Source organism: Lepidothrix coronata, unplaced genomic scaffold, assembly GCF_001604755.1.
Source record: "Lepidothrix coronata isolate B3197 unplaced genomic scaffold, Lepidothrix_coronata-1.0 Scaffold26, whole genome shotgun sequence".
Lineage (NCBI taxonomy): Eukaryota > Metazoa > Chordata > Aves > Passeriformes > Pipridae > Lepidothrix > Lepidothrix coronata.
In genome coordinates, this window is record NW_016690206.1 from 973,366 (window position 1) to 1,001,288 (window position 27,923).

General features: G+C 36.2%; 1 protein-coding gene across 9 annotated transcripts in view; it reads right to left on the reverse strand.

Annotated features, from left to right (window-relative positions):
• CDH18 (cadherin 18) overlaps positions 1-27,923 on the reverse strand; it is a 486,743-nt gene that overhangs the window by 40,134 nt on the left and 418,686 nt on the right. For all 9 annotated transcript variants that reach the window (XM_017809411.1, XM_017809412.1, XM_017809409.1 and 6 more), the window contains 2 exons: positions 20,479-20,666; positions 13,714-13,967 (listed from right to left, as the gene is read on the reverse strand). In XM_017809411.1, coding sequence (XP_017664900.1) covers positions 13,714-13,967; positions 20,479-20,666 — 442 coding nt within the window. The remainder of the gene's footprint in view (positions 1-13,713; positions 13,968-20,478; positions 20,667-27,923) is intronic.

The window sequence follows — 27,923 nt, forward strand, 5'->3', positions numbered from 1 at the left end:
TAACTGGATGAGAAAAAATGAAACCAAGTGATGTTGCCAGAAAAAGAACAAAAAAATGCTGAATTTATAATTGCTGGATCACAGTGGCCATTGCAGACACACTTCTTCAACTTGGTGTGCTTCTCTGTGCTCAGTAAACTCAGGAGAGGAATTAAAAGCAAACTCTTGATGAACATTCATTGGTCACTGATGATGACTTGCTGGATGGTGCAGATATCCAAACAAATTGATGTTGCTTTGAGGAATATTGGAATCCTCTGAGGACACATCACAAAAGAAAAAAAAAAACAACCCAAAGATCCAAAAAAAAACCCCATTCAAAAAAGAACCACACAGCTATCCTCTTGGCTTTATTTAATGTGACACTATTCATCCAGGCTATCATCACCTCTTTATTTAGGAATCCAGATTTGTTTTTCAATTTCAAAAAAACTGATTTTTCCAGTGTTTCTGCAGGTCTCCATCTTCCATGAAGCACAGATTTGCAGGTTCTCCAAGTGTTTATTTGTCATAGAAGTGTTTTGAAAGACTGCCAGTCTCACTGAAGAAATTCTATCTACCATGTGCACAGATAGAATTACCTTTTACTATTTACAAAAAATTCTGGAGACAGTGGTATCAACCTCTAAAAATCCATAAGGCTGTCATATTTGTCACAGAGTTGGGTTGATATTTGAAATTTGTATGAAAGATACATGCTTCAAGTGTAGAAATGCCCCCATGCCTTACATGTTATGCTTGGCAGTGTAGGAAAACTGAGCTACGACAAATAGTTGGAACGTTTTGATTATACTACTAGTAGTAGTATAATAGTAATGCAGAAATTATGAACATTTGGTTGTGTTGGGCAAGATACATACACAGATACACAAACATCTCTTACATGATTAACTAGAAAACTAATAAAGAGTAGAAAGTATAATTTTCCCTCAGTTTTCTTGGAGACCTTTTACTGGTAAAGCTTACAATCACTTATGCAATGATAAAATTTAATTACTTCTCTCCTACTATAGCTTTGTTTTTCCTGACTCTAGAAGTCTCCTGATAATGAAGAGAATTATTTGCTAAAAAAATGAATAAAATATGCTCTCCTGACCAGTTCTTATGGAATATGCACTGCAAATCCAAAACAAGTTACAAGAGTCTTGTCCTGTAAACATTTATTACTCTAGACATTGTTTGCTCATTACCAACATCAGGCACAGTGACTATTCTGTGAGTCACTATTGTGCTGACCATAGAATGATAAAAATAGGGCTATGTATTATTTGTAGACAGTAGCTTAAAAATAAACAGCATTTCAAATTGGGCTTCAATGAGAAAAAAATAAAGCAGTAAGAATACCCAGCTGCTTTATTGTGTATGTGACTTATAACAAAATATTACATCTGCCTCTGAGTACAGAAATAAAAATGAAAAAAATCTGTCCCAAATATGAAGCTTGTGTACAAAAACTGACGTTTGTTTTTCCGATGAACTGTGATTACCTAATAGTTCATTTTCAGAAACATATAGTAAAAGACAGTCTTATTTTTTTCAAATATGAACACCTTTTTCTAAAACAGTTACATAAGTTTTCCAAAGAAGCTCAAATTTCTCTTTTTAAAGATCTTCAGTTGCATGAAGAATTTCAATTGTATTTTCTGTGCCATTAATGGAAATAAAGTGGTCCTGAGGTAACTTATTGTACTAGCACTTTTACTTCCAAAGATACCAGAATAATGAAAAATGTTTCTAAATTCTCCACAATAGCACTTCCTCTCCATGTGCTGACTTTTGCATACAATTACAGACATGCTGAAATATTCACAGCTTGACAAATTTTTCTTGATCAATTAATAAATAAGAGAGTGGTACTTTCTTTTGCTTTCCCATTATTATAACATTCAGTTCTCTTCCACTACTCCAGATTCTTCCTTAAAATTGCATTGTGTATCATTTAAAGCAGCTATTTGCACTTCTGTGGTTTACAATCTTCGTGAACATCTCAGTAAAACAAGTTACAGAAAATATTCCCACACAGCAGAAAAACTCGGAATGCTAGTTCTGCTCCCAAGTGTTTTAAAAATATTTTGTACAAGAAACACTTTTGGTAGAGTATCTCATTTTTGTCATGTTAGAGGACATTTAGAACAAGTTTAACTGTATTTACAAAGTGCTGAAAAATTTAGGCCCTTATAAATACTAGCAACTGATTTATCTATATGTTGAGAATAGATACCAGATATATCCATAAATATTGCATATTGTGGAGCTAATGATGCTTTACTTAGGCTTCTGAATTTACTTCATCTGGTTAAAAAAATTACTTTCATGTAGATAATAGTGGCAACAGAAATAGTCATTTTCTTCCCCTCCTACCTTTCTCTCCACATCTACTGAGCTGCTTTCCAATGCTTTTTCTAGACCACAAAGAAATATAGTGTAAGTTTTTAACTTCAAAGTGTTATTTCAAATGTGATTTTTCACCCTAATACAGTTGACTGTTTCTGCTTATTTAGAACACATTAATTCAAAAATTAATTTACAATATCCATTTGAAATATTTGTTTATAGACATTTACTCATGACAATGCTGTGTGAGCATACTTTTAACCACTAACCATTAAATCCGAACATCTAAGTTGCATGATACATGTTAATAAAGAGACTTAATAACAAGACACGCCTAGATAAACAGCGCTCCATAAACTGCTTACGTTCAAACCAGCAAGAGAAACCAATCTGAAAGGAAATACATTTAAAAGGTCATGAATACAGAAAACCTATTAGTCACACTTTGAACATAATCTGAAGGAAATTAAAGACTAAAACTGAATCGTGCTAGCACTGGGAAAGGCAATACATGCCACCTTTTTGTTAGGAATTGTCAGTGAACAGAAGGGCGTTCCCAGCTTCCATCCATGTCCTTATTTCCTCTTCTGACCAAGGAAAGCCTCTGGCTTCTCTGACATCATTCTTCACTTCTAGTCCTTTAGTGAAGCAGTGGTTCAGTGGTGACAGATATTCCCCACATTTTTACTGAAAACTAAAAGCATTTGCGACAATTAGAAAATAAAAAGTAATATATATGCCAGATGGCCTTTGGGCAGAAGGTCACTCTAGAACATATAAATCTGCTTTCAGCATTAAAGCAGTTAGACTCTAATAATACAAAGACTGCTTAAAAATAGAGAAAATTTTAAAAGGTGCTAAAGTAGTTTGGGAATATTAATGATTTCCAAACCTCTTAAGAGGACTTCTAAGCTAAAACCCATAAGTATTTTCAGAATCTCTCTCTCTAAATTATTCAGTCTTAATATTAACATCAATTTATCACTGGATAGAGAACTGGCATAGGCTGTTACTATTCCAGTATGTCTCCCTCTAGTTACTGCGTTTTAAGGAAGAACCTTGAGTTTAAATTTTTGTAATAGTTTTTGAGCTTTTAATTTGTCTCTTTTTCTTTCTTTAATCAAATCTTTATCTTTTCATTATGTTATTTTTCATTGATTATCCTATTTATCAACTCCAAACCCAAACTCTTTTACATATTTCTACCCTGGCTACAAACCTGTTACTGCTCACAAACTTCCAAAGGCACATTTCAGCCAGATGTAGATTCACAGTATTTCTTTGGGTTTTTGTTTTGAGACATAAGCAAATAAACAGTTCTCTAATATCAAGTGAAACTGGCTACAAAGAAGCACTTAAAAAAAGCCTTTAGGAACAAGACAGAACGCTTGTCCAACCGATTAAACCTTCTAAAGACTTATCAATTAGAAATCAACTGCCATTATAAGGAAACCTGATCAGTTAAAGATTTAAGCAAAAAACTTTCTCAGAAAGAGATAGTCAGACTCAAAGTACAGAAATTTTTATTTTCCTTTCTAATATATTTTAGAAAAAGAAGAGTAAGCAATAACTGCATAGGGTGAGAAGAGGAGGTATAACAGGACAAAGAGCAAGAGAATTCATCAGCTGCAACTCTCTGTGTTTGGCCAGCTGGAGAACAAGAAGAGATGGCCCATGCTGGGACATAACTCAAGTGCGTGCCTTTTATCTTCTCTCTGCCTCCTGACAGCAGCACTCACAAGCCTAGGAACCAGTGGCATACCCTTGAAGCCAAATGAGGTGGTGGAGAGACATTCTGCTTCCATGACTGTCTTGCACTACACTACCTCCCTTCCAGGGCCAATCTATTTCCCCATAGTTCAAACAAACTTTGCCAGGAGAGAGAAGCAATTATGAAGTGTGAGTCAGAAGTCACATACCAATACAGCCAGGTATTTCCTTGCTGCAGTGCCTGGTAGATTAAGGAGACATTTGATGTTCCAGAAGTCCTTGGCAGAAGACTGCTACTGAGAACTACAGCCTTCAACTGTGCTTTCCAGTCGTGAAAAGTAAATACATTTAGAGATAGCTTGGAGAAGGTAATCTCTCTGTTCACCATTCCTTTGCTTTCTTTTCAGACAGGCTTAGCATAACTTTGAGAAAAATACCGTTCCTCTCAGAGCATTTGAAGGAAGTTGATTTGATATGCTGTTCCCACTGTGTTATCTCTGGTACTGGCTGCCAGCTGACATCCATCAGCTGATCAGAAGTACCTTGTTGTCTCCCATGGAGGACTCCTGGTTCACCTCTCATACTGAAATCTCAGTTCAGCAGAAGTGGCAGTTTTCCATCTCCTTGTCCTGGAGATATGAGTTGGCAGATCCCAGAAGACACAGGCGAGTTGCAAGCAGGGAATCACTGCCTCCTAGAAACTCCTCTGAAAGGCAGCCACTGCTGGTTTGCATTTTAGGCAGAAGTTGGCTTCCTGCTCCAGTTCTTATTCCCATCCCCTATGCACTGCTATCACACTACTCACCTTGGACACGGGAAATTGGGAACACTGTTCATTTGAAGGAAAACACATTCATCATTTCTAGCTGACACTTTCTGTCTGCATGTATTAACCACTGATCATTTTTCTAGCTAATTCTCACAGTAAATATAGGCTAAGAACAGGCCACATCCTCAGAAGCGTAATTCGGAATTCAAAGCAAGGTATTTTCCTTACTTTAATAATTTCTTCAGAGGATTATGATTGTCCAAATACGCTTCAGCTACCAGCTTAAGAATCATATTCTACTTACATATTATCTTTTTTTTCCTCTACATATTATCGACTGACCCAAATAAACCCAAGATGGATAGATTTATGCCTATTTATTGGAGTTGAATGACCCTATCAGAAGACCATACTACAGAGGTGTTCACACATGAAGGCTGACTCTAAAACCATAAAAGAATATTAAACACTGGAGGCATTCTGAAGTCAAGTGGATATTATAGAAATATAAAGATGATGTTCTGGCATGAAAAATCAGTCTTTCAGAGTCACCATAAAAAGATGCTCTGTCAGTGTTTTCTCTCTCAGTTCTAAGGGAGGGATAGAGATGGTTCTGGTTAGTGTGAGATTTTGACCATCATGCCAAGCTGGATGCTTTCTAGTCAGAAGAGCTGTCAGAACATCTTACCAGTTCCTGGACAAAGAGATGGACATTTTTGTTAGTGGGAGGTCTAGGGCATTTAGTTTGACAAGAATGAAAAATAATTTGAGGCCTCAAGGAATAAAACAGCAACAGACCTCTCACCTCAACACTTTAAAGAAAGGTTTTAAAATGTTTCCTCCCTGTGAAGACAGATGAAGAGCTAGAGAATAAATTGAAGAAAAATTCCCCTCTCTGTCCAGCCATTCAAAATAGGGTGTTCTTTTTCTGTCTTGATTTACTGAAAACCTTAGAGAATATTTTGGAGAAACAGAGAAAGCAAATGAAGGAAGTGAGATGGAGGAGGAAGACACCGTTTCTCTCTGATAACTTATTGTGCAGGCTGCCCTAAGTACAGCTAACAAAGAATCATGGAATCACATAATCATAGCCTGGGCTGGAAGGGACCTTTAACATCATGTACTTCCAACCCCCCTACACGTGCAGGGACACCTTTCACTAGACCAGATTGCTCAGAGCCCCATCTGACCCGGCCCTAAATATTTCCAGGGATGTGGCATCCACTACTTCTCTGGGCAATGTCTTCCAGTGTCGCAGCACCCTCACAGAAAAGAATTTTTTTCCTAATATCTAACCAAAACCTACTCTTTTTCAGTTTGAAGCCATTTCCCCTTATCCTGTCATGCTCTTGTAAATAAGCTCTCTCAATTTTTCTTGTAGGCTCCCTTCAGGTACTGGAAAGCTGCAATTAGGTCACCCAAAGCCTTCTCTTTTCCAGGCTGAAGCAACCTAATTCTCTCAGCCTTTCCTCACAACATCCCTCTTATCAGCTTGGTATCCCTCCTCTGGACTTGCTCCAACAGGTTGATATCCAGCCTCAGAGCTGGATGCAGCACGCCAGCAGGGTCTTACCAGAGCAGAGTAGAGGGGCAGAATCACCTCCCTCAGACTGCTGATCACACTGCTTTGGATGCAGCCCAGGACACAATTGGCTTTTGGGGCTGCAAATGCACATTGCTGGGTCATGTTCAGCTTCTCATTCCCCAGCACCCCAAAGTCCCTCTCAGCAGAGCTGCTCTCAATCTCTACGTCCCCCATCTTCACCTGTGTATTGACTCTGGGGATTGCCCCGAGCCATGCGCAGCACCCTGCACTTGGTCTTATTAACCCTCATTAGATTCCCATGGTCCCACTTCTCAAGCTTGTCCAGGTCCCTCTGTATGGCATTCCGTCCTTCAGGTGTCATCTGCAAATTTGCTGAGGGTGCACTCTATCCCTTCACCTATGTCATTAATGAAGATATTAAATAACATTGGTCCCAATACAGATCCCTGAGGGACATCACTTGTCACTGATGTCCATCAGGACTCTGAGCTATTGTCCACTACCCTCTGGACGTGACTGTCCAATCACTTTCTTATCCATCTGACAACTCATTCATGGAATCCTTCTCTTTTCAGTTTAGAGAAAAGGGTGTTATGGGAGACTGTGTGAAAGGCTTTACGGAAGTCCAGATAACCGACATCTGTAACCCTTCCCTTGTCCACTGATGTAATCACCCCATCAAGGCCACTAGGTTGATCAGGCAGGACTTGTTCTTAGCGAAGCCATGCTGGCGATGCACAGGATAGCAGAAAACAAACTGATCTTATTTCACTCCTATGACATCCAAAGAGCAAGTAAGACAAATTAATACAACTAAGCGAAGACACTTTTATAATTTGCAGAAGAGGATCAATCTTATCCTCTCTTCCTACTGACAGTAGGGGTGAGTGGCCTAGAAACTGATCTCAGAGTACAGGGGGAAAAAAATATTTTAAAATAAAATTTTAATTTTCCACCCCTCCCTTGATCCACTCATGCAGTTCTCACCTGCACCTCTCTTCATGTAATATGATGATATCTTTCAAAATAAATTTGCATGACTGAGTTTGAATTGCAAGTTCACGTCTTATTCTACCTCTAGTAAATATAAACTTTATATCAGAAAAACAGTCTGAAACCTAAATCTTCCACAACACTTTATGTCTTTAAGGCTTTAGAAATAATAATAGGAATACCTGAAACACCCTGTGTGTGTCCTTTACTCTATATAAGCATGCCTCTATAAATACCATTTCCTGAAAATTAAGATTACTTTCTAAAGGCTGATGACAGAAAGTATTCAACTTCAGATGGACATCTTTTATGTACAATGCAGCAAAAGGTAAAATAAGTTTCTCTGCTTTCTGATGCAGGAATTGAAGAAAATTGAAGAAAATTGAAGAAAAATTCCTATACCGCATTAATTGTTGTAATCATATGTACCTGTAATTTATTAATTTTTCAGTATTCTTTTTGAAAGAAAGAGAAGACTGTCAATTTAAATCAAAGTAGGGCAAGGGAACTATGTATTTATTAGAGATTCAAGATACCAGGTGTGGTGTTGGGAAGCAAATTTTCGTACTCATTAGTATACATATGTATTATAACCATTACGATATATCATCCATTATAAGGCAATACCATGTGACACTTTAAAAAGTGGGAAGCCAGAATCAGGGCTGAGACTGGACTTGCATTCTTCCTCAACTTAGCAAAAAATTAACATTCAAATTTTACCACCAAAAAAAAAATAAATTAATTTTAGCACAAAAATTAAAAAAAACCCTTCAAACCCAAATCAAAGAAAACCAAAACAATAGCTTTTTCTGACTTCTCTTTCCTATAGCTAATCAACTCTTGTGAATAAAATTCATTATAGTAAGATATATGTTACAACTTAACTAGATTCCAACACAAAATTTACTTGAATTCCAATGTATTAATGTAATGCATCAATCTTCCAAGGACTCAACAAAATACAGTGGCTTGATTTTTAAGCAAGCCATTGTAGAAATTCTGAAAAGGGAAGATGCTTTTATCAGTTGACCCTACTGTCACAGGCAGAGTGCTGATCAGTAGCCTTAGCCCATTCATCAGATATTTTCTGTTAAATACTGGGAAGAGAACATTTCTTCCCAGAAATGCAAACAACATAAGTTAAACATAATAATTGTGAGTAAAAAATGACCAGAGGGGACAGAGGTCCTATCATTAGTGCTCAAAACAGTACCTCTGTTTGCCTCCTGTACTGCTGCATGACAAAAATTGCACAGCAGCAGCCAAAGGAATGATGTTACAGTACTTCTATAACAGCATGTTCTCAAACACCACCCTTTCAAGGGTACAGTGTTAATAAAGATTTTCAGTTCCTCATAGTACAATATCAAACTGAGATCAAGCTTAATATGAGGGAACTGGTCTACGTCACAGAGGTATTTTCATTATTATATCAGAATTTCAGAAAGTATCATGATCTTAGATCTACGCCTTTTCTCTTTTCTGAATGACTAACTTAGAGGTGGTTTGGGGAATAGTTGCAACATTATGTTTCTGAAAATCATTCCACTGAAAACAGACTAGATGCAGTTGGAAAGCTTCAAGAATCACTTGGAGTATGCACTGTGGTTGGACGGACTCGCCACCCAGGAATCACCTACAGGAGGATGGCAGGCTTTCAATAGGCACTGCTGCAGCCCTGAGGCACTACTAGCAGCCTAGGGCTACCCTCAATGCACGTAAGTGACTTGTTAATTAAAAGCTGTTTTCACCCATAATCTCCGTGCAAGTTTTCTGTGTATGGTTTCAGGAAGAAAAAAGATAATTTCAAAATAGGTATGGAGGGATTTAAAAAGAATAATAGATTAAAATAAAATTATAACTAGGGCATTTAATAGTAATATTTTATGGGAAATTTTCAAGACCCACTTGCACATCAGATATTACTATAAAACATTACTTAATCCTGACCTTTTCAAAAAACAAAAGATATGGGTGTGGAAGCAGAATACTTGACACAATGCAATGAAAGGGGATTAGTTTCTCATAAATGTTCCAACAAGGTAGAAATACCTGTGAATGAATGATGTTTTGTGTTGATTTAGAAAACAATTTAATTAATTAGCTGATTTTCAAACTAATTAAAAAATCTTTAAAATTATTACATTATAAAGTTTTAATATATTTCTTTATTATGATTTCTATTATTAAACTTGCTTTCTGTATTTCAATGGAATAACAATCTCTTATTCCAAAATATAACATTTCAATAAATTTCCTTGAAAATGCATTTCTATCTATTTAAAGAAAAAAAATCAATGTAAAAAGGAAAGTCCTTTAAAAAAGTACAAATTGCCAATCAGATAAATACTGAATAAAAAACCCCAAACAAACAAGCCAAAAAACCCAAAACAAAACAAAAAACCAAAACACAAACACCTCTATTAATCATCTTTGTTATTACAGAGGGGTTTTTGCTGAGCTTTAAAAATTAAAACACCAGTACAAGCACTGGCACAAAGTCAGTGCCCTCTGAAGACTGCTCAGCTCAGGAGCAAGATGAAATCAAAATTATTTTTATGAAATTGCAGGGAGGAAATAAAGAAAAAAACCACTTTGTCTCCCTCTTTACTGATAACAATAGAGGTTGCTATTCATTTTCGGGTTTAGTTCGAATAACCTCTTGAAAAAGATTTCTCTTCAGCAAAGTTAATTACTTTAACTACTCCTCCAATCATTATTCTGTATATAAGAATTGTTCCTGCCATCAAAATAAACTGTTAATTAATTGGGCAGTGAAAAAATCACAGCACTGTATCTCTTTTAGCAGCTGAACAGCAAAGTGATACGATTGCAACTGTGTGTGCTTAATGCTTCATCAGTCACACACACAGCAACGAGTGTCCTCCTAAAGTGGAAAGGATGCACAAGTGAATTAGGAAAGACTGATAAGCAAATCACTGCTCTGTATCTTGTCCTATACCTTCACAGCATTGGAGATGTATCTGAGCCATTTGGCTGAGGAAGTTCTATTCTGTTACTCCCCTGCTGTACACAGATCAGCAGTGCAAGTCCTATCTGCACTTATCTTCCCTGGAGAATGTGATCTCTGCTTTCTAAGAAAGTTGCATTGAATTTTCCTGGTTTTGTTTTTCTAATCACTGTTTTTATTTTCAATGACCTATGAATTGTTTGGAAATAAGGGAGAAACATGACCTTGTTACCCTCTGACTATCTTTCGGACTCATCGGGGTTTCGGACAAATATTGGAGACATTTCTTGCAAACCATCACAGAAGGACATAAGTGCACTGTGTGGATGTTTCTGAGACATGCAGCTTCCTCCAAGTTGCTTTTTTCCTCATGGCTATGAGTGAAGCAAGACCCTGCCTCCATGTAGAGCAGCAGCTCAGCCTGCACAGTCTGTCCTGCTTGTCAAGTCATGCACCACTTCCAACCCATAGTTTCCCCAGATGCAGCCAAATCTTGAAGCAATACAAAACCCTTCTGCACCGTGTCACTGTTTGTGTGAAGTTAAGGGAAAGTGGATTAAAGTTGCCTGTTCCCAGACCAATCTTCCTCCTCCTGCAAGAGAAGGCTCAAGGAAAACTTGAGGGCACACCAGCCTGGTGTCTTTTTAGAGTCCCATGAACCAGAGTATTAATTCAGGCCTTAGAGAATCAGCATCTTCATAAAAAGCTCACATTCTTACAAATGACATTCACTATCAGTTCCACCAAGATGGATAAAGCGTGGCTAGAGAGTGGACCCGGTCACAATATAATGATATGTCAAGGATATCTGAGCTGCTGCTGTTCTTGACAAACCCCAACAACATGTAACTGAAGACTGGCTTCTTTCAGAACTTCATGATTTGGTATGTTTTGCTAGCACTGTATTTTTTTCCTTATTAAAACAGAGAATGATGGAGGGAAAAAAGCAAAAATAAATGCCAATGGAGGGGAAAATAGGATAGACAAAGATAAGGACATTTTTCCCCTCAATTATATGAATATTATGGATACAATATTTTGTTGTCAATCACTGGTTACAAATTCATGTTTGGAAAAAAAGAGGCACATACAAAAAGTAAAATATTTGAAAATATTTTTCCTTCTGACCCCTCTACCTCGAAATTACTGCCTGTTTCACTCAGAAAATCTACTTCTGGCCTTCCCAGGCTTTGTACAAACTGCTGCTTCTTCCCTTTTATCACAGTTGTCTTACTTCTTTCTAGATAAAATGCTTCTGGGCCGCAGACAGTTGAATTATTGAGGAACTAGTCAAATCTGCACTTGCCCTTCCTACTCCAAACTACCATGATGGCTAACCTCTCTGACTGTGCTAGTTGCTTCAGAATTATAGTATTAAAGCTGCAGGCACTTGGTAGTTATTTTTAGAAAAAAAAATTTTATTTATCATTTAGACACAAATACCATAGTCGCAATTTTTCAAAGGCAATAGTTTGCCACTAAGAAATTGCATATATTGATTCTCTGACACAAAACACTTTGAATCTTAGACTATTAGCACAAGAGAACCATAAAAACCTGATGTTTTCATTGTTCTGAAAAAATGGTTTCATCTTACCAAGACTGTTGCATGTACCCAGCAGATTTCAATTCAGTCAGGAGAATAAAAATGTCCAATTACCTTAAGAAAAACTGTTTTCCGAGTATATAATCATATGATTTCTACAAAGGCTATACCATTATGTCATAAAAAGGAATAGCATAAAATATGTTTTCATGAAGATTATTTTTTAAATTTTAAATCTACTACCACCTTCAAGACATAAAATTCATGTATTGCTCCACAAACTTCTGGCACTGTATGCCAGTTTAGAAAATAACTCAGTCCACAAATGAAGCCATTAAAAAATATGGTTAGATCATGTTATAGATGAAAACACGTAACTGAAAACTTTAAATCAGTAACATATTAAACCCCCAATTCCTGATAGTTCAAAATTAAATCAAAATGTTCTTAAATTTAGAAGTCAAATTAGCATGTATATATGCTTTTAGCACCAATGCATTTCGAGCTTGCTGTGTGGGTATTTCCAGCTTGATTCCAGTTTCTTAGTTCAAATCATGATCTATTCCCAAGCCAGTTCTCTTATAATAAGTATTTTGGCTAGAGCACCAGCACAGAAATCTTTCTTTCTTTTTCTTTTTTTACCTTTTAATGAGAAAATTTACTTTGAGAATATAAAAAATTTGACATACTATCAAAATATTTCCTTACTAGTTGTATTGGGTCTGGCTGAGATGGTTTTCATTTCTGCATAGTATCCCTCACATTGCTGTGCTTTGCATTGGCAGCTAGAAGGGTGTTGGTAACACACCGGTGTTTTGGCTACTGCTGAGCACAGCATCAGCACTTTAACATTCCTTCCTCAATCGAGGGCAATGTCTTGGGAGGGGACTCAAGTAGGCCAGCTGACCCAAACTGACTAAAGGGATGTTCCATACCATATGACATCAGCTAAGATATAAAAGCTAAGGCAAGGAGCAGGAAGGGGGGCATTCATTGTCTCCAGCGGCTGCCTGCTGAGGAACCATTACACGCGCTGAAGCCCTGCTTCTTGGAGGTGGCCGACCATCGCTGCTGATGTGAAGTAGAGAATAAACCATGTTATCTTCTGCTTCGCTCTTGCATGCGCAAGCTTTTGCTTTGCTTATGTTTTAATAAACTGCCTTATCCCAACCCACGAGTTGCTTTCCATCTTGCTCTCTCCCCTGTCCAGCTGGGAAGGGGAGTGACAGAGAGGCTGGGTTGGCACCTGGCAACCAGCCAAGGTCAATTCACTACACTAGTATATTACATATTCATTTAGCTTTCAAATTATGTACCTTATGCTGCAAGTGCTTGTTTCCCGGCACTTCTCTTTGCCCTAGACCTCGCAATTGGAGATGACATACCCCTAGCAACATCAGTGAGGTTCATTATTACACCTAATCTATTCTTTTGATAATCCACTAAAGCTGAAGCATACAATGGGTTCGCCCTCAACCAAAGCTTTGCAGAAATAATCCTGCTTGTCTCTGTCTTCCATAAGCACCGGGGACAACTACAGTGCAGCAAGTGTGCAGAGAGCCAAAGGGAAAAACAGTGCTATGATCCTTAACAGATTTGCAACTAGTGGCAAGATACTGACTGGCACTTCAGACCTTTGCTCAGACCAATTACTAGATGGGAATTTTAGTGCAAACCGAAAGGTAGAACATTACGTTATTAAACCCATACAGACTGATCATGGCACTGTTATGACCTATATTCCCATTTATGTACTAAAATAAATAGTCTTCAGACATCCCAGATCTCATTAAACCTTTAGATTGTGAAATTCGGTCTCATGTAATTTGGACTTACTATACCTCACTAAACTGTTTGCAGCATCAGGATCTTGTGCCGTTACTGTGCCAACAGGAGTCCCAATCTTTGCATTTTCATAAACTTCCATGACATAGGAAGGCATAGTGAAGAGCGGAGGTTCATCCACATCGCCAACAATGATCTTCAGCATTGTTACATCTTTGAAAGGTCCCAAGTGCGAAAAGCGGAAATCAAGGTGAGTATTTGCTCCTTCTATATTAAGAGTATATGATTTCTTTTTTTCATAGTTGAGAGGCTGTCAGCAGAAAAAAAGCAAAGATTTATCAGTGCTATTCTGTTTTTCAGTTTAGTCTGCTATCAGGTTAACCACATCTTTTCTGCTTAACTTAAACAACATTTTTTCATGTTACTGGAAGGGGACAATATTCTTTGACATTCTCGCAGCCACTGCCATGCCTTCTAAGTAGAATGACTTACATGAAGCAGGATGGATTCAGTTTTTCTTTACAACAGAATATTGGACAAGGTACCAGTTTTAGAAATAACTCAAGATTCAGAATGAGCCTCAGATTCTTCTTCCCTGACAATGCAACATTTCTGGATTTTATCACCCTTTGATTTTAATCAGTAAATTCTAAATCCAGAAAAAGGCAGAGACTGATATATCCTGAATTGAATTAACTTCGCATTTTTAACTAAAAAGTTTAATCGACAGTAACAGCAATACTAAAATTCTTTTGGCCATCTCTTAAATCTGCGACTGAAAAAAGCAACTTCTTGCAGGAAAACACTCAGTTACTATAAGAGAGATGAACTTTTATGACCAGGTGACCCATCCAGTGGAGGTAAAGGCTGTGGATGTAGGCCATCTGGACTTCAGTAAAACCTTTGATATTGTCTCCCACAGCATTTTCCTGGAGAAGCTGGCAGCCCATGACTTAAAAAGGTGTGCTCTTTGATAGGTTAAAAACTGGTTGGATGGCCAGGGCCACAGAGTAGTGGTGAATGGTGCTACATCCACTTGGTGGTTGGTTATTAGTGGGGTTCCTCAAGGTTCAGTATTGGAGCCAGTCCTGTTTAATATCTATATCAATGATTTGGAGAAGGGGATCGAGTGCACCTTCAGTCAGTTCACAGATGACGCTAAGTTGGGCGTGAGTATTGATCTGCCGGAGGGAGGGAAGATTCTGCAGAAGGATCTGGACACATTCTCAAGCTGCATCAAGGGAGGTTCAGGTTGGATATTAGGAAAAATTTCTTTACTGATAGGGTGGTTAAGTATTGGGAGGGACTGCCAATAGGAAGTCACCATCCCTGGAAGTGTTCAAGAAACAGCTAGACATGGGATTTAATGCTACAGTTAAGGTGGCATGGTGATGATCAGTCAAAGGTTGGATTGGATGATCTTGGAGGTCTTTTCCAACCTTAATGAATCTAGGATTCTTTGTCTGTGTAAGAATAGCCTAAACATGAGCTTGTGTGCTTTTCTAATCAGAAAAATGCATCTCTATATTCTAGACCATTTTCTTTTCAATTCATCTCCAGTAACAAGAGAGACAAGATTTCAGCCAGTCCGACCATGTACTGCTGTACTGCACAATCCATCATGGATGGAATGGAAGTCTGTAGCTGGGGATATGCCTTCTACAGAGCCTAATGTGCAGTAAAACTCTCTAGAGGCACATCCCCAGCTGTACCATACACCAGGAACACCTTTGCCGTTTTATCATTACCCTGTATTTAAATTAATGTATTCCTATGATGAATCCTACCTCTCTACTAGGAGAGAAGAAGCTGGGAATCTAATTTGTATGTCACACAGCATGGATACTTCCTTTCTTAGGACTCCCATTTCACACATGTGAAAATTTTATCTACAGTTTCTCTAGTTTTCAGATTATTATGAACTAATTTTACTGACTTTATATATTTATTTTAATCCTACATCAGCATGCTAATGCACTGTCTTATTCAAGACGTAAGGTAAACATGACACACCTGACTCCCAACTCTCCCAGTGTAGTAGAGGGGACTAAAAAGGATATTTAACTTAAAAGTAGAGAAGTAATGAAGCTCATTAGCAGATATAGAGCTAGTCAATGTTTTTACTAGAAGTCATATTTACAGAACCACAACTATTTTGGGTTGGTTTCTTCAGTCTCACTAAAGTAATTGACTACATTTCATAGACAGTCCATCAAGAACTTCATTTAAGAAGTAATTTTTTTCTATATATTGCCTGTTAGTTCTAATTATTAATTAAAAGGCTTTAAAAATACCAGCTCAGTTCCAGGCAGTCCTAAGGCAGATTTCAGATCATTATGTGCTTCTATGTTGGGCAAAAGCATTTATTCTTAATAATAAAGACCTCAATACTTTTTGTGTTACAAATTTATGACTTCAGCCAATTTATAAAAAGTACAGGTAGGTTAATATTTTTTATTATACTTGACAAAGCAGGCAGTTTATATAGGTATATATTATATCACCGAGTTTCCAACAGTCTCAAAACACAGGTATAACATTAAAAGAAATTGCATATGCATGGAATCTTTTTTTTTATTTTTCTCTTTTAGAATTGCAATTTTTACAACATTATGGCATGGCAGAATTCCAGTACTACCAACATAATTCTGATCATTCTGTGTGGACCTGACAACCTATCTTAAAAAAAACTCAGTACAAGCATCGAAGCTTTCATCCAAGGCTAAACTGGTATTTCCTATCACCCCAAAGAGAGTAGTATTTTTGGCAGGACAAATGAGAAACTCAGTGTATGACTTGTCAATGTCAGTGCATATTTTGTAGATAAAATCTACAATAAATTTGACTGATGATGTATAAGAAAAATAATTGGTCAGGATTTATATATGTTTTATATATTTCTTTGATTTCTTCTCTGTGTACTGAAGGACAGTTAATTCATTTTCTTAACTCTAATAGTATGAGACTTTTTTTGACGCTTACATTCTCTGTCTCCCTTTTCCAAATGTAAAAATAAAAATTTTAAAGGCATAGAAATTAACCACAGCATAGTAAATCTACTACTATAAGAAAAAAGAGCTAAGTATGCTACTTGATTAAACCAATTCATAAAGAAACAAAAGTTTAGTAAATTCTAACTCAGATGTACATTAATTTATGATTTATTTTTCTTATGAGCAGGGAAATATTAAATAGCAATTTGCATTGCTCCGCAGCATATATATTCTAAGATTAAACAGGTTTACAACTTGTAACTATGATGTCTTTTTAGAAAATTAAGTTTATAATGACAATGACTGAATTAATTTGTATACAGAGATTAATTTCTCTTAGAAAACACATGCAGAAAGAGACTCTTGTAATAACACAAAGTCTTGTTTTCTTCTTTTATGTAGTTATTCAATCAGACTATTGCCCCTCTTTTTTCCAAGAATATGGGAATAATCCACTCAGATAATCAGAAAACGCTGACATTTCAACCATAGCTAAAGCAGTTTTTTGCTTTCATTTGCTTTCTCTTCTTCCCATAACATCTTAATAATTAGCTGTAGCTATAAGGTGAGAGGCAGAATTGTCCTGTTTCTCTAGATATATAAATCATTTCTATATTTACTTAAAACATTAACTTTTCCCCAGAAATAAGGCAAAAAAATTATATTTTAGATGAAAAAAACAAGAATTTTTATGTTTCTTATTTTCCCAAAAAATAATGCCTTTCTATGACAATTATCCACGTAACTTCAGTATGAATTTATTGTATGTTATGATTTTCACACCAAATGTCAAATGACAGTTTGTAATCAAACCTTCATGGAAGGATTTTTAGACTGAAGAATGGCTCCACAGGTTTGTCAATAGGGAAAATAATAAAAGTACTGGATGTTTTGGGTCATCCCAGAATGAGATCAAAAAATATTACTTCCAAGTCTCACAGCCATAGTGTGCCTGTTGAAAAGCCTACCTGTAGGCTGAGAAATTTGATTTTTGCATCAGAACCTCAAGTGAGGTTTTAAAAGGTTTGAGGAGGATTTCAGATTGTTAGACAAAATAACCTATTTATTTCTGCCTTTTCTGGTGTTCCTACCGTAAATTCTTCTAGAGAATACTAGAGCACAAATCATTCTATTTCTCTGTTACAGAAGGTACCGACATCTGATATACAAAACAAAACCAGTTCTGTTCTTAGTTGAGCTTATCTGTTTTGGGTTGTGAGACACTGGATCAGTAAAAGTATTATTTTATTATTGGGTTGGAACCAAGCCGTGTGTTTGTGGGGCAGGGCACACGGAACTCACACGGAACTCACATGGAGTAGCTGTCAGTCAAAAGGGCAGCCTGGGAGCCCACCCACGCCACCACCCCTGCAAGTCCTAACCCAGCCTCTGACTGCACCACCCTCACTCTGGTCTGGAGTGGTCAGTAAGCTGGATGTCCTGCCTGGCAGGGGTGGCCATGGTGGCCAAACCACATAATTACAGCAGCATGTGGTTTCCATCTTGCCCTTTCTCTCTCAACCTGCCATTGCCATGTGGAGCAGGACTTCTGCAGGATTTTTCGGTAGTAGCTATTTTTCTCTAAATATCTTTTCATAATCTCCTTTCTCTCTCTTTCTTTACTCCTGTTTCTTCTCTTAATCTCTTTCTTTACTGTTTTCTTAATCTCTTTTGGGTAACTTAAAACCAGTAGGTTGGATTCTGCTAAGTTTTTGGGTTGACATGTGCTGGGTTGGTGCCTTGTGGAATGCTGTACCTTGGTTGTTTATTACCCCTTTTAAACCTTTGCCAAAATCCTTATTTTCTCCTAAAATTAAAAGCCTGTCCTGGGAAAACCTGTGGAGCATTTTTCTCTTTAGGCTATCTCAAGGTATTAAGAACCAAAGGCTCTGCAAAAATTTAGTGGGTGAACTCTTGGATTCTCAAATATAAAAGTAATACTCTTGGTTAAGCTTGTGGCTTCAGCACGTGGGTCTGACATGGGTAGACTATCAAACAAATTCAGCTTGAAACCAAATCTAAATCAAAAGAAATTGCAGCACACAGAATATAAAATACTTATTAAATTGCATACAGAATCTGAATGTAAAAAAAAAAAAAGAAAAAAGATCACTTTTTTGAACTGTAAAATGGAATATTATATCTGAGGAAGTAATTGAGGTATTCACACCAATTTATGTAGCTTTAAGAGCTGAATTTCTGCTCAATTGGAACATAACATTACCTAAGCAAAATGTACCCCTTCTTTTCTTGATGGGAAAATGATTCAAATCACTGTAGTGTATGTATAAGAATAGGCAACATATGCTTTTGTCGTATTCTGAAACGTAGTGAAAATTTCTCTGAAGCTATTTTGTCTGCCGAAAGCAGTAAGAAATGTGATTTAACACATTTTTATGTGTCTTTCATGTTTTTTCTTTCTGCTTCATGTTCTCAATATGTATAAATGTTGTAGTTAACGAACAGTAGCCATAATGAACTTTTAAATAGAGTACAGTGCTCATTTTGAAGAAGAAATAACAGACTATGGCATTAGCTACATCAGGGTCACCAGGTTTACATTTTTGTGGTTGAAAGAAGCAGGTATTACACAACCTTTATAAGAAACACTGAGTTAAAGATTTTTAAGATACTGGAAGAGACAGAAGCCCTTTTTAAATCATCATAAATTATAAAAATAACATTTTCTTTAGTTATAAACTATTTTTAAGATGCTATATAAAAATGTGCATAAATATATATATATCTGTTCAGAAGCAATATAAACCCAAACATACGTTATGATAGTTTTTATTTAATGTCTTTTCTTGCATTTTCTCTGGATTTCATTCCTCTAACCATCAGTAAACCCCAGAATATGTACTAGCAAATACATAATCACTTTTACTTTTTAGGCTATATGGATATAATTGATGTGTACAAGACAGTAACAAGTCCACATAAGAATTGTTAATTGACATTTGTTACTCCAAGTGAAAACTGAAATCAATAAATTTTCGTTTGTTGGAAAGGTTTTTTAAAAAATCTTAAATATAATAACCCATATCCCTGGGTTATTATAAAATTAAATTTAAATCTAGTCATATAATATTAGCATAAGTTGGCAGACACTTCAAGAAATGTCCACCATGATCCTAGTTCAGAGGACTTAATATGGAGATGAAATTATCTACGGAATTAGATTTATGTATTGAATTCAGTTAAGAATGAAATTAAAAGACAAGAAAAATTGATAAATAATGGTTTAAAAAGACTGGGACAAATAGAGGGAATTCATATAAATGATAACTGTATGATTACTTGACCAGTAACATTTAAGGTCTTTATCACAATACTGGACCATTTAGATGTTAACTTTCAAGTAAATCAAAGAATAACAGTCTATGAAAACTGAATTACACATCATTACCACAGAAAAATTTTCTATGTCAATATTCAAGCAGTTTGGGGACAACAGTACAACTTTCATCCAAATTTTACTTCTTCCAAAGAAATTTAATGTACAAAACTATCACTCAGAAAAAGTGAGCTATCTTAATTAAAATTCAATAAGGTTTTTATAAATCAGAGTATTATAAATATTAGATAACACCATTAAAAAACACAGAGGGTTTAAATAACTGTTTCTTTCCTTGAATTTCTTTTCTTCCTGCCTTTCCTGAAAAGATTAAGTGTCTCTGGGAACAATATGGAGAAGCTTACTTTGTTGAAGTTCATGACTCTATAGGTTTACAGAGTAAAATATTTTTGTTGTGATGTCTGCTTATTTAGCACTCATAATTATATTTTAATTACATACACAGGAAACTTCCAAAGTCTATGGCTTACCTTCTTGAGGGAAAGAATTCCTTCCCTTGTTTCTTTGTCAGTAGATATGGAGAATACCCCAGAGCCATCGCCATTTATAATTGTGTACTTCATGTCTGCATTGGAACCAGTGTCTGCATCATTTGCTTTGATTTTGCCAACTGCTGATCCAACTTGAGCTGACTCGGGAACATACAGTTGATAATGTTCTAAGGGGCGACAAAAAACAACAGCTTAAAGAATTTTTCTCCAATAATGTTACCATTGTGATTCTGAAAACTACCAGCACTGAAAATGAGAACATACATCCAATAGGTGTGCACATCAACCTTATTCCCTACCTAAACAATGCCGATACAAATGCCTTTTTAACAGTCTGAGGAGTTTAGATTACAGTCCAACCACCAACACAGAAAAGAGAGCAAAATAACTTCTGTTATTACACATCTTCTGAAACTCTACAAAGTGTCTTTTATGTTCCTCTTAGGCATTCTGTGGTAGAGAGCGTAGTAGAGCAAAACTGAGTTGCAGGACAGCAGAAAAGCAGATTTGAAAGTGGATATATGAAATCTAACATGTTGTTACATTTTGCTGAGTTTAAACCAGCTAGCATGACTGCGGAGGTGCTCTTGGTAAACATGTAGAGAAAGAAAGGCAAAATTTACATTGACTTCAGAGGTTAAACCTGAATTATGGCAGAAACCAACCACTGGCTGGCTGAAGAAATTATGAATCTACAGAATGTGCAGTTGTAAATTGAATGGATGTCATCACTAAAAATATGGCTAACTTTATAGACACAGACAGAAGATTCCTAAACCTATTATTTGTGTAATACTAGTCCATAATACTTATAAACAAATAGTAGTGTGAGAAGGATGGATGAGAGCATTAAACTTTGTTAGTCCAAAAGGAAAGAGAGTTTTCCTAGGAAAACAAAAAATAAGTTATCATTCATAAGGGAAATCTCAAGGAAAATAAGAAATGTCCTGCAGAACAAGACAAAAAGTATGATTTGCCATGCAAAAAATAAAATACCAACACTGATGTAACGGGAGAATTACTGAGTTTAATGAAAACATATAGTTAATACTTTGATGCAATTCTTTGATATGCATATAAAAACCACCTACACAAATTTCCAAATAAATGAGCTGCCATGCTTTGTACTTACAGATGATGTCAACTGATATTTTTGTATTGCTAGTTGCTTTATTTCCTACATAAAATTATAGTAATGGGATAATTTACTTATTGTTAGAACACATGCAAAATGTATTCTTTTGACACTTTTGCTCTGATTAATTATTTCCAAAAAGGGAAAGGTTGAGGCCATTAAGGATATGTTATATAATCAAGACACTTCAGTAACTGGATGTGTTATATCTCATATGACAGGGTGAACTAATTGGAGACTTCCAAATAGTTTATAGCTAGTTCAAATATATCTGCATGACACTCCACTCTGCTTTATAATCACACCCCAAGTGTTAGCCATCTGTTTCAGAAAATCATTTTACTGATACCAGCTTGAAACATTCTTAAATACTAAAACTTCAAGCAAAACAAATATTTGAAATGACTCATTAATTATCTGTCAGTATTTGTAGAACTGAAATTTTCAAAGAAGTAAATGGAGTTAAAAGAAAACTGTTAAAAAAATAAAAAATGTTAGATCACAAGGTCAGAAATGTCTTCCAACTAGTATATAACCATTACTTCACAGAGACAGCCGGAAGATGTCTCGTACAGACATGAGCCAAATAGATAAATAAAAACACTATCTAAAACCAACAAACATAGAGGATAAAATTCAGCAACGAGAAGGTTAGATAAACTGTATTATAGACATGTATTTAGGCTAGTGGTGAAAATTAGAAATGTTCTTACTAAACACTAAATCTCTGTAAACTTTATTCCTACTAAGAGGAACCAACTAAAGGCTCAATTGATCACTGGAACAGGCTCCCCAGGGAAGTGGTCACAGCACCAAGCGTGACAGAGTTCAGTGTTTGGACAACACTCTCAGGCACATGGTGTGATTCTTTAGGATGGTCCTGTGAAGGGCTAGGAGCTGGACTCGATGATCCTGATGGATCCCTTCCAACTCAGCATATTCTGTGATTCTTTGAACGTTTTCTTGGGCATTGGATAAAGGAAGTTTGATAATCATTATAAAATGCGGGACGTGTATGCTGTGATTCTTATGATTCTGTATTGTAAGCTATGAGTCTGTCTCAACCCTGTAAAAAAAGTCATTGGGAAGATGGCATCCCTGGGGATCAGGAATCATCAGTCTACACCAAAAGTGTTCCGCCAAATCTGCCCAAGTTGAACAAATTGTTCCTTCCAGCATCACAGACTTCCAGGAGCTGTTGTAAAACAGAAATTTCTTTGGGATGGTCTAATTTTTTCTAGAGGAGTTGCCCAGTTTTTTATGGGTGAAGAATCTACAGTTTGATTTGGTTCTCAATTTTTATAACATTCATTCAGATGCATTCTCATGAAATGTGGAAATTAATATTCCTTTCCAGATAATGTACTGTATAGGACAGTTATACCACTTTGCAGGACTTTAATCTATGAAAATTGAAACATTTTTCAAATGCATATATGTGATCTTCATCTTTTAATAAACTTTATGGCTTATCTGTCATTATAGTAATATAGTAAATATAATAATTATATTATCTGTAAAAATAGTACAGAAACAATTTGTTTATCTTTAGAACAATTTACTTTCATTTCAGTTAGTCTACAGGCAACCTGCAATGCTGTTTTTTACTCTCAGAAAAGTGATTTCTCTGTCTGAACCTCTCAAAGAAAGAATTATGACAGTATTTAATGAAAATCAATAAGCATATTATTCAATTTATTTCATTCATTAATCTATTTTGTTGATAATTTTGGCTTACTTTTATAGGTTATAATTTCTTCTTGAACAGTAGGAATTACCTTACTTAACAAAGGAAGGGAGAAGAGGTATAATACTGAAGTAATAGAGAAATAAGCAAGTATCTGGCCTTCTTGTTACTTTTTTATCCAAGGTATAGTTTAACAACATGAGGATAAATACTGCTTGGTGATGAACCAAGAGATGTGTTTACCACAGCTCATATGCTAATGCCTTTTTCTATCTACTAGTAAACTGATAAATTCAGCGTCTCATTGTTTTAACTTAAAATAATACCACTGTATCCAAAATGTATATCAAAGTGCTATGTGAAGAAAGTTTTCCTTGAACTCACTACCTAAATATTCATTCATGAACCAAACTGATGAGATATGAGAATAAGGAACAGTGAGCCAAGCTTGAAGCCTGATGATTATGAGAACAAAATTCCAATTAAAAAGCAGTTTTACAGGAATCAAAACTGTGGCCAAAAATATTTGATTTGGTAATTAATCACCTGAATAATGGGTTGCGTGGGGACAATACCATCTTGGAAAAAACTGGTTACTATGCTGGAGGGCAGGGCTGCTGTCCAAAGGGACTTGGGCATGCTGGAGAAATGGGCTGACACAAACCTCATGACACTCAGTGATGGCACCAGAGGAGAAATAATGCCATTCATCAGTACATGCTGGGGCCAGCCCATTATAAAGCAGTTTTCCAGAAAAGGATGTGAAAAGGACCTTTTAACACTTTACTAGACAAGGCTCTTAGTAACTTGGTCTAACTGAACCTGCTTTAAGCAGGGCTTCAGGTCACATTGCCTTTTCAAGTCTTACATGAACTTATGATCCTGTCATTTATGAAAGTGTGTCTTACATTTTACTGCCTACCATCTTTGATAAAACTAAAATGGAGCTCCAGCTGTGGATTGTGCTCAATCTTCCTTGGTGGCTTTGTTTGAGAAAGTTATTCTGCATTCACAGAGCTGCTTGTTTTCATTAAACGTAACAGATTAATCTGGATTTCTCTTTTGAGACTGCAGTTTTAAAGAAGTCTATTTCTCACAGTATGTCTTGGGCATTTGTCACATCTTTCTGTACTATGCTTATTTTTAATATAACAAATTCAATTTTAATCCATCATTATTATGAATACAGCAACTTTTATGATTCCTGCAGCTCAGTCAATTTTATATCTACTGTCCTTGATCTGAATATTCTTTTTGATGCTGATATCTCTTTCATACAACTAGACTAAGAAAGAAATTTTTAAGGGGTATATGTGGTTTATTCTTCTTCCCTGACACAAAAACAATGCTTTTGCACTTTCTAAAAATGTTCGAAGCATAAGTGAAGTTACTTCTTATTTGCAAATACAACACTAAAACAAACTTCAAAACTCAAATCCTTCAAAATTTGTTTGCCTTGAAACTCTGGAGAACATAGCAATCTTGGGTCAATTTAGAAAAAAAACACAAACATTCTTCTTCAACGCAATAGAATCCATTGGCTGGAACAAGACTTGTGCACCCCCATGCCCCTGCTTTTTACAATCCCAATGTAAACCAGAAGTTATGGTTGTGATTAAGATTTTAATCAGGGTTTACGTTCCATGACACTTTGCCTTTAGAGACAGCAACTAAAAGTTCTTGAGAACTTTCTGACTAGTTCTCAGAGATTAAAAGTGTTCTCACTTCTTGTAAAAAGTGTGTTGTTTATGCCACTCATAGGTAAAAGCAGAAAGATAAAGAAAACTGGGTTTCCTGGATTTTCAGAAGTACTTCCTGTAGGCATTGCATACCAAAATATGCATTTTCTATGCAAAAAGCACTGGAAAAACAACATCTACACTCCATAATCATTGCTAATGGGCAGTTTAACAGCTGGATGTGATCTCTAGCACTGTCTAGAGAGACTGTACACCAACTGTACTCACAAAGGAAATGTCACTCACTGGTCATTCACTTTGAAACCTGAGCATATGTTTTATAAAGACAATTAATTAACTAATTAATTGTTCCGCAAAAAATTGGAACAAATCTCCCCCTTTAAGAATGTGTGATGAGCAAAATACTTTTTAGCAGTAAAATTGTGTGACTATTATAAGAAAACATAATAGTTACAAAGATAGGAAGTGATGAGCGTGAAATACAAAGAAGACATTCCTCTAATTATAATGAAAAAAAATCTTAATAAATTAGCAACAAATAAATGTAGAATAATTTCTATAATGAAATACTTTCTAATACTGCCTGGATACTGGATCAGTATTGGACTCATCATCGTCAGGTACAATCACAGACTCATAGAAGGACTTAGATTTGAAGGGACCTTAAAGATAATCTGGTTTTAACTCCCCTGCCATGGGCAGGGACAACTTTTCACTAGACCAGGTTGCACAGAGCACCATCCAACCTGGCCCTGAACACTTCTGTAATTATTTTAACTCAATAGTCTCCAGTAACTTTTCTTTAACCCTTGTCCAGTTTCAGACAACTCTAACAAAAGAGCAGAGCCCTAAAACACATTATGATTCCACAAGCCTCTTAGCACTTACTGGGTGAATAAAGAAAGACCTGCTAAAAGAAAATTAGAAAAAATTCTGCTTTACTCATCTCGTTTGGTAGGATCCAAACGGTAAAACAGCAGGCAGATAGCTCTGAACTAGTCACCACAATAGGAGAGGATGTCACCACTAGTGAGAGGATGCTGATGGGTGCATATGGAAATTATAGGAACTGGATATACTATGTGGAACTGGGGATACAGACAGGACCACACTGGAGTACGAATTTCAAAAGAAAATGAATAACTGATACTTTTGCACATAATTATCTAATGAGTCATATTAACAAGGCTGGATAATAGACACCTTCCTAGCACTGAACGGAGTTAATGTCTACTTCTGCAATATTCCTATTTAACATGACTGTGTAATAATAATAATAATGGCCAGTCTTCGCGAGCGAAGATTTGGGAAAGGTCATTAACCCTTCGAGCCTGCGCAGTGGATTTTTTAGGTGAGACACAGTGTGCGCTGAACTGAGTCCACCCTTTAATCCTGATGTTCATCTGCCGGGGCCAAGCACGCTTGGACAGTGGCAGTGAGGGTCTCAGGACGTAGGTTTGTTTAGAGTGACCTTCTCTTAGATGGATTGCCTTACAGGGCTGACGAGCTCCATCTGCCCGGGGGGCTGGGAATCGAACCCGGGTCGCAGCGGTGAGAGTCCTGCACCCTAACCACTAGACCACCAGAGGCCCCTACATGACTGTGTACTTTTCATACAATGACATTGTAAAAATCTAGGCCAAACTATGCATCTACATAATTTCACATTATATTTACATACTACCATGAAACAATCAAGGTTCAACAATCAAGCTATATGAAAAGTGTTTTAAGCCATGACTTGTGTTTAAATCCTGCTTTATCCTGAAAAACTGAGCTAGATGTATCAATCTACAAATTAGACTCCAGACAATAACTACATAATAACACAATAACTACAGATCTCCTACACACTGGCCAGAATATAATAATTAGCACTTGATGTACAAAGCATGTCAGTTGAAGCATCTGTCTAGTGTGATGGTCTTGATGCAATCAGAATCTCTTCATATTAAACAAAGCAAAACACACAGAATTTATTAATCTTAAGCAAGACCAGAAAGAATTAATGAAGGAAAAGTATACAGAATATTTTGATGTCACTCAAGGCTGATAACAGTGTCATCAGTAGATGGAACATCTTCTATCAAATTACTGAAATAAATTTATGACTGATATTAGGGCCCTTAGTCATCAGCCACACGGATCCATCAGTGGTAAAACTAACAAGAACAGAGAGATGCAAAAATCTTCCCATGTAGAGCACTGTCTGTCAGCTTACATTAAATAGATAGTTCATTATAACTCATCTCTCTAAAGAAAGGAAAACCGTGATGATGAAGAAAAAGAAATCAGTATTATTCAAAATGCACTGAATTAATTGATGAGCAAAATATATTTGACGTTTCAGGCTATTCTCCTGCTGATTTTGCAACTCCTTACCTACTTTTGAGACAGACTAGTGTGTTTTGCACACAGAATTTTTCATCTATGTTTCTTATTACAGAAATGTTTATTAACAACTATGTCAGAACTGCAGCCATCAGACTGATAAAATTATGCAGTCATATTTCACACTATTCCTTCTAGATTTTTTGATGTTTCAGAAAACTATAGCTCTTTTTTAGAAATTTCTTTGCAAGAAAGTCAGCTATATTTAGAGTAGGTACAGAGAAAAACAAAGTAAATGCATTTAAGCAGACATATTTACAACTTTTATTTCTAAGTCTTAAGTAGGGTTTTAAAGGGTTTCTTTAGGGGGAAAAATCCTGCATATACTACTGCAAATGCATGTCTAATGACCAATGATCTACCAAAGCCAGAAAGGTACCATCTTTGAAATACATATAATAAAGTATATTTCTAAATAAAACAGCTAATAAAGGCATCAATCAGATGTGCTTCTCAGCATGTTCTCAAGTAAGGTACTCATACAGTTAGAACCAGATTCAAAACTCAAAAG